At 46.5% G+C, this 12,073-nt stretch overlaps 1 protein-coding gene across 1 annotated transcript in view; it reads left to right on the forward strand.

Annotated features, from left to right (window-relative positions):
* Window positions 1-12,073, forward strand: part of ALDH1L1 (aldehyde dehydrogenase 1 family member L1) — a 113,098-nt gene that overhangs the window by 29,435 nt on the left and 71,590 nt on the right. Inside the window, exons 2-6 of the mRNA XM_059388304.1 lie at window positions 5,014-5,165; window positions 7,182-7,416; window positions 8,252-8,417; window positions 10,231-10,332; window positions 11,152-11,241. Of these exons, the coding sequence (XP_059244287.1) occupies window positions 5,039-5,165; window positions 7,182-7,416; window positions 8,252-8,417; window positions 10,231-10,332; window positions 11,152-11,241 (720 nt within the window). The 5' untranslated portion in view covers window positions 5,014-5,038. The remainder of the gene's footprint in view (window positions 1-5,013; window positions 5,166-7,181; window positions 7,417-8,251; window positions 8,418-10,230; window positions 10,333-11,151; window positions 11,242-12,073) is intronic.

The raw sequence follows: 12,073 nt of genomic DNA on the forward strand, positions 1-12,073 counted from the left end.
CCCAGTGATCCTTTGCTCTTTTTGAGTGCTTTCTACCAGACTCCCGAGTTAATGCTTGTCCCCAGATGCAGGGCACTCTCGTATTGGGATATTACTTTCCAATGGATCGCCTCTGGTGGCTCCCTTCCCCTTTTGTTTATCTTCCAATATCAGTCTGACTTTCCCACTCCCTTTACCTGCCCACTGGCAACTTCTGCTCTGGTAGAGATCCAGACATGTATAATTCTGATCTTAGGCTGATTTCGTGGGTGATCAGAGTTCTTTAGAAGGTAGTCAGCTCACTTTAGGGTACAGGTTGAAAGAGCACCTCCTCCTACTTCCCCGCCATCTTGTCTCCCCTCAAGATTTCATTCTTTTTGATGGTTGAGTAATAGTCCATTGTGTGTGTGTGTGTGTGTGTGTGTGTGTGTGTGTGTGTGTTGGCAATTGTGGGCTTTGCTGTTATAAATGTTGGGGTGCATATACCCCTTCAAATCACTATGTTTGTATCCTTTGGATAAACACCTACTAATGCATTGCTAGGTCATAGAGTAGTTCTATTTTCAACTTTTTGAGGAGCCTCTCTGCTTTTCCAGAGAGGCTGCACCAGTTTGCTGTCCTACCAACAGTGTAAGAGGATTCTCCCTTCTCCACATCCTTGCCAACATCTGTTGTTTTCTGAATTCAAACAGATACTTGTATACCAATATTCACTGCAGCATTATTCACTATAGCCAAGAGGTAGAACTGGCCCTGTGTGCAGGAACAGATGAATGGATGTAATAGACATGCATGCACATGTACACACAGAAATAGATAAATAAAATTCTTTCATAAAAAGGAATAAAGTTCTGATACATACTACAACATGTTTAAAGCTTGAAGACATTGTGCTAGATGGACTAAGCCATATTCAAAATACAAGTATTGTATGATTCCACTTATATGTGATACCAAGAATAGTCAAATTTACAGAAACAAAAAGTAGATTAGAGGTTAATAGGGGCTACTTGTAGTGGTTGGGAATGGGAACTTATTTCTTAATAAATATAGAGTTTCTGTTTGGAGTGATGAAATAGTTGTGATACTTACACAATACTGTGAATGTAAAAAAAAAAAAAGTCTGAACTGCACACTTAGAAGTGATTAAAATGGGGGCTCCAGGGTGGCTCAGTTGGTTAAGCGGTTGCCTTCAGCTCAAGTCATGATCCTGGAGTCCCAGGATCAAGTCCTGCATTGGACTCCCTGCTCAGCAGGGAGGCTTCTCCCTTTGACCCTCCCCCTTCGCATGCTCTCTCTCTCTCTCTCTCCCTCAAATAAATAAAAAAATAAAAATGATTAAAATGGTGAGTTCTATGTTACATATCTTTTACCATTATAACAAAATTTGTAAGCTATAATAAACACAAAAGATAGACAAACTGACAATGGAAAAGAATACAGGTCCAGAGACAGATTTATCCATATATGGTAATAGAAAAACATTTCTGGACTTCTGTGTCATAGACAAAAGTCAATTCTGGAAGGATTGCATGCAATGAAAAAAAAAAAGATAAAAGTTTGTTTGTTTGTTTGTTTGTTTTTCTAATATCTCTTTTTTTGAAATTAAGAATTTATTTTTTAGAGAAGTTTTAAGTTCACAGCAAAATTAAGGGGCAGGTACAGAGATTTCTTATATACCCAGTGCCTCTTGCCACACAAAACATCCCCTGTTATCAATTTCCTCCTCCAAAGTGATACACTTGTTATGACTGATGAACCTACACCAATAGAGTATCACTCAGAGTCCATAGTTTACATTAGTTTTTTTCTTGGTGTTGTACCTTATATGGTACAACCTTATATGGGTTTGGACAAAAGCATAATGATGTTTCTATCATTATGGTATCACACAGAGTGTTTTCATTGCCTAAATATCCTGTGTTCCACCTGTTCATCTATTCCCCTTTTCCAACCCTTGGTAGCCACTGATCTTTTCATGTCTCCATTGTTTTACCCTTTCCAGAATGTCATATAGTTAGAATCATACATTATGTAGCCTTTAAAGATTGACTCCTTTCACTTAATAATATGCATTTAAGGCTCCTGTATGTCTGTTTGTGACTTGATGACTCATTTATTTTCAGTGCTGTTGTCTGAATATACCACAGTTTATTAATCCATTCACCTACTGAAAGACTTTGTGGTTGCTTCCAAGTTTTAGTAATTAGGGGTAAAAGTTCTAAAAACAGCCATGTGCAGGTTTTTGTGTGCATGCAAGTTTTCAGCTCCTTTGAGTAAATACCAAAGAGTATGATTGTTGGATTGTACGGTAACAATGTGTTTCATTCATAAGAAACTGCCAAATGTCTCCCAAAGTGACCATGTCATTTTGCATCCCATCAGCAATGTATGAGAATTCCTGTTGCTCCACATTCTTACTAGCACTTGATATTATCAGTGTTCCAGATTTTGGTCATTCTAATAGGTACGTAGTAGTAATATCCCTTTATTCTTTTAAACTGAATTTGCCTGATTATGTATTATGTGGAGCATCTTTTCATATACTTGTCATCTGTATATCTTGTCTGGTGAGGTGTCTCTTTAGGAATTCAGCCTACATTTTATTGAGGTGATTTGTTTTGTAATTGTTAAGTCTTCAGAGTTTTTTGTATATTTTGGTAACAGTCCTTTATCAGCGTATCTTTTGCAAATGTTTTCTCCCAGTCTGTGGCTTGCCTCCTCATTCAGTGGACAATGTTTTGCAGAATGGAAGCTTTTAATCTTAATGAAGTCCAGCTTAACAATTTTTTCTTTCATAATTGTACTTTGATGTTATATCTAAAAAGTCAGTGCGTACTGAAGGTCATTAAATTTTCTCCTATGTTATCTTTGAGGAGGTGTAATATTGCATTTCACATTTAGGTTTGTGATGTATTTTGAGTAAATTTTTGTCAAGGGAGGGGCATCTGTGTGGCTCAGTGGGTTAAAGCCTCTGCCTTCGGCTCAGGTCATGATCCTATGGTCCTGGAATCGAGCCCCACATCGGGTTCTCTGCTTAGTGGGGGCCTGATTCCTCCTCTCTCTCTGCCTGCCTCTCTGCCTTCCTGTGATCTCTGTCAAATACATAAATAAAATCTTTAATAACATTTTTTTTTTGTAAAGGGAGTAATGTCTGTGTTTAGATTAACATTTTTGCATGTGGATGCTCAGTTGTTCCAGCACCATTTGTTGAAAAACTATTTTTGCTCCATTTTGTTGACTTTGCTCAATGAAGATTTTAGAAGACAGAGAGGACATCTTCATGAACTGGCATAGGCAACAAATTTCTTAAATAGATTGTAAAAACCACTAAACATAAAGGGAAATTTTAATGAGTATACTATGTTAAGTTTAAGATCTTGGGTTCATTAAAACACACATTAGACAGTAAAAAAATCAAGCCACAGAATTGAAGTTATGTTTCATCAATATGTATGACAGAGGATCGATAGTCCAGATTATTAAAAAACAAAATCAAAACAAACAAACAAACAAAACAAAACCCCTCTTTTGCTGCAAACCAGTAAGTAAAAGGCCACCTGATTGAAAAAAACAACAACAAACAAACAAACCAAAAAACCCAAAAGTCTTAAAGAGGCAGCTCCCACAAACAGATGTTCATGTGGCCAATAAACATAGGAAAAGGTGCTCAGTTTCAATAGTCATCAAGGAATTGCAAATTAAAGCCCAATGACATGGCTATATTTCACGTTAGCAAAAAGACACAAAGCCCCTATACCAAACACATGGGCATGAGAATTGGTACAACCGCTTTGGAAAATGGACAGAATCTGTTAAAGCTGAACATTTTCATGCCTCTGACCCCAAAATTCCACTCGTAGGAATGGAATTTGCCCAACAGAAATATGTGTCTATACACAGTAAGAATCATATGCCCAAATCTTGATAGCATCCTTATCATAATAACCTCAAACTGGAAACTACCAAATGTCCATCAGTGGTAGAATAGAATAGATGAATAAATGTATTTATTCACATTCACAACAGTGAAATACCATGCAGCAATGAGAATGAGCGCAATACAACTACATGCAACAATGTGCATAATGTTGAGTGGGAAAAATCCACAGAACATTACATTACTGCATGATTCTATTTTTATAAATACAAACATATATATATGGGAGCTGCTGGAGTGTTTCTTTCTCTGAGTGCCGATTATAGAGGTGTGCTTAGTTTGTGAAATTCATTGATCTACATACCTATAATTTCGCACTTTTCTGTATGTATGAAGCATGTTAATACGTCAATCACATTTTCCAAAAACACATGTATATTTTTACAAATGGATAATTTAAAGAAATACATCAAGTGAAAAATAGGTGTTACAGATATGAGCATGCGGATTGAATGACCAAACTTTGGAGACAATTGCATGATGTAACTACTCATTATTTCACATATCTTCCTTCTACTTGGCCAGCTCAGTAGCACCCCATTTCATTCCCCCTGACCCCACCTTCAGTCCTCAGGGCCTATCCACCCAAGCATTCTTTTCTTAGAGGTGGAGATAAGCAGACCCTCAGGCCCAGGTGTCCTTGCTGCTTTCTGGCTCAGGGAAATAAGCCCGATGAGCAGGCTGAAAGCTGTTTGAGGAACTTAGCATCTGAGAAAACAGACTTGATGTAACCAGGTCACAAAACTGGTTAGCTACAGAAATATGTTTAAATACATCTCAGAGGACTTGCCTCCCAGTGTTCCACACCAATTTAGAGGATTTCAAGGAGTAATCCCTAATTCTATAATCTCCATTCAAATCACCCACTGTGGCATATAAAATCCCTCCCTTGCAAAAGTTTCTCCTCTGGCCCTTCACAGTAGCAGCTCTCTGCAGATGTCTGATGCTCAGGGAGCCCCAGAGGTGACCTTAAGTGGTGGAGGTGGGCAGGGTGGACAAGGTGCTGTGCAGTTGTCCACTTGGACTAGGGCTAGCTCCCTGAGCATCCTGTTACAGCACTATGTCTAACACTGTGGTTTTTATTCCATCTGCAGATCCTTCTGACCCATCCCTTCTGCCATGAAGATCGCAGTGATTGGGCAAAGCTTGTTCAGCCAGGAAGTTTACTGCCACCTCAGGAAGGAGGGCCATGACGTCGTGGGTGTATTCACTGTCCCAGACAAGGATGGGAAGGCTGATCCCCTTGGTGAGTGGGTGGGCCAGGAATAGGGAAAGGGGGTGCCCAGGCAGGCAGGTAGCTATGGGCAGGAGCAGAAGTCTTGTGGTGGTCATGGACATCCCTGGCTAGAGGCAGCCCTACATGGCCCACCTTGAATCCTGCTCAGGTGCCAACCAGCTGCCTGGCTTTTCTGGAACAAAATAGAGACCCCTTCCCCAACTGATCATGGGGTGGGGCTTGTGTCCTAGAGAAGGGTCAGGGAGAAGCCCAGTCTGCCCCCAGGGTCCTACTGTCTGACAATTTCAGGCTTCTCTGACCCCAGCACCAGGCTCTGGAAGGGCTGCTGCCAGGTGGGAGGTACCGCAGGTCACAGTTCCCAAATATGAATGTTCAGGGTATCTCCATCAGTGGGAGTGCCTGCTATGCAAAGTGCTAAGCCCTTCCCTGGGAGTTTCTGTCCAAAAGGGTGGGGTTGAGTCTGAGAATTTGCATTTCTAACAAGTTCCCAGGTGATGCTGATGCATCTAGCTCTATGAGATGCATAGTTTAAGAATCACTAGCCTCTAGACTGGGAGCCTCAGCAGCACTTCGGGATGCAAGGGCCTCAGCTCAAATGTACAGACAGGGACACTCAGGTCCTTCAGAGGCCAGATGGATGCAGAATATAGAGCAGAGGTTAAAAACGGAAGGCCAGATTGAGAAAAGAGCCTTGTGGGGCTGGCCAAGAACAGGGACATGGTTCATAGGGATAATGAATCTCGCTAGACTGAGAAGCACAGCTGACCCTTGGACCCAGGTCCAGCACCACTGTGATGCTAACCAGGCATCAGTCTCAGACTTGACCCCAGTGTGACCTGTGATATAGCCTGACCTCACCATAGCCTGAGCCCTGCCCTCAGCCACTAAATGACCACTGATACTAGTCTCTGAGACTAAACCCAGATGGAGCCTGGCTGGGACTTGACCCTGACCTTGGATGTCTTGCAGAAGTATTCCCTTGATCACAGTATGAACAGCTTTTGCAAGCACAGTCTAGTCTGCTCACTTTGATCCCCCCCTCCCTTGATATCCCCAAATGCAAGGCAGAGACAGAGGGGGCTAGAAAGCAGGTCAGGTCTAGTCAGAGGCTAGTCATCATGCTGGGTCTTCTAACAGAGAACCCAGTACAGGGATGTGTTTGTTAGGTCCTGACGAGGGCAGGCAAAAGAGAACTCCAAGCTGTTGGGGTAGTGATTGCTGAGGGCAGATGTCACCTTTCAGGCTAGGTAAACAGAGGGAAGCTGTAACCTGTAGAACTTGGAAGCTTGTTGGGCTATGCTGAGCATGCTGCTCACAGGCGCTGGGGACTGGGTGAGGTGGGGTCCCTGCACGCTGAGACCTGGAACTCAGAGGGTGGACATGGGAGGAAGATGTACGTTCAGGCCAATTCTGCAGATATTGGGAAAACAGCAAACTAATTCAGTGGCTACTCTGGGGAGACAGTGCCGCTTCCGGGGTGAAGAAGTGAGGCAGGAGGGTGGGGGGGCTGTCAGGACCAGAACCTGACAAAGAGCAAATCCCTTCTTTCCCCTTTTCCTCAGCCTTTTAGTCTCCCTCCAACACCACTTATCAGTAGTGCTTGACACGGAGCAGCTGATGAAACAGGAATGTAATGTGCAGGGTCCCCGCTGCCATTCCAGAGAGCAGGAGAAGGGTGGAGGACAGTAACTTGGGGACAGCATGACGAGGCCACAGGAAGGGTTGAGGAGAAGGGCCCAGTCTTCGGGGGCCAGACAAGAGTCTGGGTGGGGGGAAGCTTAGATGTCTTGGAGGTCAGCAGCAGTCTGTCTGTGCAGAGGAGCCCTGCAACCTTGCCCTTGGCCAGTGCTATCCCCTCGGTGCTATCCCTTCTGTGCTGCCCAGTGGAGCTTCGCTGTGTGGTGGGGAAGGATAGGAGGGACAGGCTGGGAGAGAAGATGCAGGAGTCACTCTGTTGGGAAGGCGGCAGTGGCTGTGGGTGGGTGCATACAGGGAGGGGCCGGTTTCTCACCTGCTGCTCCATAGGCCTAGAAGCCGAGAAGGATGGAGTACCAGTGTTCAAGCTCTCCCGCTGGCGGGTAAAAGGACAGACCCTTCCTGATGTGGTGGCGAAGTACCAGGCTTTGGGTGCTGAGCTCAACGTCCTGCCCTTCTGCAGCCAGTTCATCCCTATGGAGGTTATCAATGCCCCCCACCATGGCTCCATCATCTACCACCCGAGTCTGCTCCCCCGGCACCGAGGGGCCTCGGCCATCAACTGGTGAGACAGAGCGAAAACACCCCCCTCTGCCCAGAAGTCATCCTACCCTAGCACAGAGCAGGCATCATGAAGAGCCGCATCCTGTCAGATGCTGACAGACGGCATCCACACAGCTGACTGGTGAGGTGTGACGGGTAATCAGGAGTGCCAGAGAGAACTAGGGACTGGCCTTATCAAATGCTCTGTGCTTCCCCAGGAAACTGGGAAGTGAGCACTTCAGTGTTCCTATCCTGTAGGAGGGTCACTGGGACAGAGCTGGTTAAGGTGTTCACACAAGGTCACCAACTCAGGTCATGGGACCAGAGGCCTACATTAACCCACACCGTTGCATCCCTCTTGGAAAGGGTAGAGATGAAGTAAGGGTCACCTGAAGAAGACAGTTGGACTTGAGAAGCACTCAGAAGACAATAAATGGGATGATGTGACTGATGGGTACTGCAGTTCAGTTGGGTGATCAGCAAGGGGAGATATCCAAGCTGGGAAGAGAGTACGTTTCTAGTCAGACAGGGATTCAGGCTCCCTGACCTCTGGTTACATCACTTATCTGGGCCTCAGTTTCCTTATCTGTAAAAGGGGCATATAATGCCTACGACAACTGTTGGGTATTATGTCACATCAGGCATATAGGGCTTTTACCACAACACCTAGCAAGTGGTTGGTGTCGGTAAATGCCTTCTCTTTCCAGGTCTCACCTGAACAGGTATCAGTTCCCTTAGGGGTGGGGCATGGAGGAGGTTGTTGGAGGGTGACCAGAGGCCCCAGGAGCTGCCCCCAGTCTGCCCTTCTCCCTTGGTCCTTCCTCCTGGACTCAGGCTCTCATACTTTTGCTCCCCAGGACCCTCATTCATGGAGACAAGAAAGGGGGGTTTACCATCTTCTGGGCAGATGATGGTTTGGACACTGGGGACCTTCTGCTCCAAAAGGAGTGTGAGATCCTCCCAGATGACACCGTGAGCACTCTGTACAACCGCTTCCTCTTCCCTGAAGGCATCAAAGGGATGGTAAGTGCTGGGAGCTGGCCACACCACATGTGAGCCTCCCTGTTCTTGGTGCTCTTTCTAGGCCAGCCCCCACCAGGCTGCTCCTCAATTCGAGGATGCTGGAGGGAGAGAGCTCTCATTTCAGGGTCTCAAAGAGGCAAGATTAGGACATACAGTGTATTATGTTAGGCAAGACTCTTGGCAGTGTTAGGCAACTGACAGAACCCAATTCAGAAAGCTTATCCAAGAAGGGAACATTTTTGACCCATTTAATATGGAAGACAAGAGGCAAGTGTGGTGTCAAGCATGGCTGAGTCCAGAAGCATAAGCCATGTCATAGGATTTTATATCTCTGTCCCCTTACTGATTCTGTTTTTCTGTTGAATTATCTTCATCTTCAGGTGGGCTGCCATCAAATGGGAGAAAAGGCAGTTGCTGGTGGCTCAAGGGTTATACCTCTTGATTCCAAAGGAAGAAAAACTCCTTTTCTCACAGAATTCTTGAATGAAAAATCAGAGAAGGCCCACTTTAGTCATGCAGGTTGAGTTGTCTGCAGGAGAAGGGGTTCTGTCATCAGAGCAAGACAGACAAAAAGGACTGAAGTCAGACAGTTGTGGTTGGCACAGCAGGCAGGTCCTGTGAGGCCTGACTCCATAGGGACTGATGTGTCCGTGGGGCTACTGATGGTGAGCCCAAGGAGGCCAGCTAGGGTTGGCCCAAGGCAGACACACTTGAGCTTCCCATTGATACCAGCAACAGGCAGGGGTCAGACAGGAGGTCATGTCTCAGAGGAGAGTGTTCCCTGTTTGGAGGTAGCAATAAGCATCACAATGACTAAGATTGTTCACTGCTGCCCAGATGTCAACCATCCCCTTCCCTCTGCTCCTGCTTCTTGCCAGCCACCTTTTATTTTTCACATTGTATCAAACAAGATGCCTCTTGTATTCTCTCCCATGGAATCCACCTACTCATAGAAGTAGTGAACAAAGTGGATTTGCTGGAGATTTGATATGAGAGACAGAGAAGAGGGTTACATGGCATATCCCACAGGAAACAACTAAAAACATCCTTTGGGGCTACACTGTCCAATATGGCAGCTGCTAGTCACATGCAGCTATTAAATTAATTAAATTGGATTTTAATTAAAAATTGAATTCCTCAGTCCCACTAGCTAGCTTTCAGGTCCCCAGGACAGGAACTATACGTGGCCGATAGCCATTGTATTGGACTGTATCCACCACTGAACAACATTCTGGAGGGCAGTCCTGCTTTAGACGTTTCTGAGATTCATCACTTCTTGATTTGGGCAGCTCTGGGGCTGGCCCCCCAGGACCCCTTCAGGATGGATCCAGGCTCTCTGCCTATCCTCCCCACTTCCCTGATTCCTTTTTCCACAACCTTCCCCTTTCCTTAACAGAAACACTTAATCTCAGACTTCCAAACATATCATGGGGCTCAGGATCTATTCTCCTTAAAAGTCAGTGAAGGTTTTAAATGAAACCATGGGAATCTGTGTTTGTTACACCTCTAAAGGGCCCTGTAGTTTATATAGACTTCTTCTGAGAACTCAGAAGGTACAAGATCTTCTATATAATCTTCTAAAACTGTCTGTAGTGAGAGAGTGGGTTTTGTACCCATTCAGATTGGAATTAGATTCAGGCTAACTGTACCTGCTCCTATGATGGATATTCCTTGGGTGCCCATTGTGTACCAGGTGTGGGGCTAGACAAGTCCGGTCAATGTCGGGTTGAATCCAGGCCCGTGGTGAAGCCAGGGGCTGGGAGTAAGGGGAGGGTCATAATGCTGGTAATGCCAACTGACCTGGCCTCCCCAGGTGCAGGCTGTGCGGCTGATCGCAGAAGGCAAAGCCCCCAGACTCCCTCAGCCTGAGGAAGGAGCCACCTATGAGGGCATTCAGAAGAAGGAAACAGCCAAGGTGAGTGCAGGGCCCTGCCCACCCTGAGCTTGCCAGTGCATGGTCTGGGATGCAGAGGGTGTTCGGCGAAGCTGGGGTTCAGACTGAATGGCCAAGTTGTAATTGCTTAAGGCCTGGAAAGAGATCAGCCAAAGCAGGAAACACATGAGGAAAGCTCATGTGGCACCTGGACAGGCAGGGAGCAGGGTGTGTTCTGGGTTCTTCTCTGTTCCTCTTAGGGAAGAATGGGCAGGCAGGGACACCAGGGAAAAGAGCTGGGGTGGGGCAGTGTGTAAAAAATCAGCCATAGGGCTGGAAGTCTCTAAGATGGGGTATGAGAGGTAATTCAGTTTCTTGGAGCTATTACAGCCTTGGGGGTGTGGGGGAGACCTATGGGTTGTACTTTTGCTCAGGCCTTATGGGGTGCATAGGGATCTGTGTGAGCCCTGCAGGTGAGGAGAAGCTGTCAGGGGTGGGAGGATGCCTGTGGGATGAGATTGCACTTTGTGCTGGGGAGGCTGTTTAAGGCTGTGGCCATCTTAAGAGAATGCTATCTTTCCTAGTCATTCTGAAATTTACACAACTAGTGAAAGACTGGTGTCAGAGAACACCCAGAACTGGGAGAGGCCTGTCCCAGCTCAGGGGCTCAGACCCAAATGTCCAACAGGAAGCCAGACTTCCCACTTTCCTCCCCAGACTTCCACCTAGCTAAGGTCATCAAAGCACAGGTGGGGTAGGAGGTGGCCTGGAGTTGAGGGGTTGGGGGAGGATGGGGGAATGGCAGGGTATGACAAAGGAGTACAGAAGAGACTGGCTGAGCACACACATCTTGCCCCATAGATCAACTGGGAGCAGCCAGCAGAGGCCATTCATAACTGGATCCGAGGGAATGACAAGGTGCCAGGTGCCTGGACAGAGGCCTGTGGGCAGGTATGTTTGTGCATGGCTGGGATTGGGCTAGATGAACTGGTGTGCCCTGCTGGCTGCAAAGCTATCAAAATACATTTAAACTGGTTGGCAAATAAACTGCCCTGAACCCCAGCCCCACCCAAGTGCCCTCAGTCACCTCAGCCGCCCTCCCCCCAGAACCATGAGACCTGTCCACCATCTGGTGGCTGAAGGATAAAGGTCCAGCGCAGCTTAAGGCCTCCAGGGTCCTATAGCAACTCTAAGCTCAAGCTGTATTGCTTGTAAAATATTCTGACTCCCACCATGGGATCAAAGGGATCCCAAGTCCAGCTCCGACTTTGACTTGGCCCCAGTGGGGAAGGGCAGCCTGCTTAGTTAGGCCAGGGATTCAGCAGCAGGCATTCTTCACATGCTGAAGATAGTGAGCTCTAGGGCTCACAGGCTCTCGAGAGGCGTTGAGAGGTATTGTCATGATTGTAAGCCGGAACCTTTGTCTGTTCCCCACAGGGCAGTCCTGTCCTCCACAAAGCCTCGGACTATCCAAACCCCTGACTGCTGCCCAGCAGCCCAGCCTTTTTCCAGGAGTCTGTCTCCTGCCCTCATCACCACAAGATTCTTTGCAAAGTGACCAGAGCTTGGTGGCATCCCCAGGGCACTCTGTGATGCCTTGAGCAGATTTCTCCTGATGCCTGTCCACCTGAGGACTGAGGCCAAGGGATAATATATAGGGACTAAGGGGCATCCAGGGCTTGAGAGCTCCCTGAGGCCTCCAAGCCTCCTCCAGATCTTGTTAGTGCCCCTAGAGGGAGAATCCTTGGGGTTGCACGTCTTGTCATGTGGCTGCCCTGGCCCC

Source organism: Mustela nigripes, chromosome 2 (assembly GCF_022355385.1).
Source record: "Mustela nigripes isolate SB6536 chromosome 2, MUSNIG.SB6536, whole genome shotgun sequence".
Taxonomy (NCBI): domain Eukaryota; kingdom Metazoa; phylum Chordata; class Mammalia; order Carnivora; family Mustelidae; genus Mustela; species Mustela nigripes.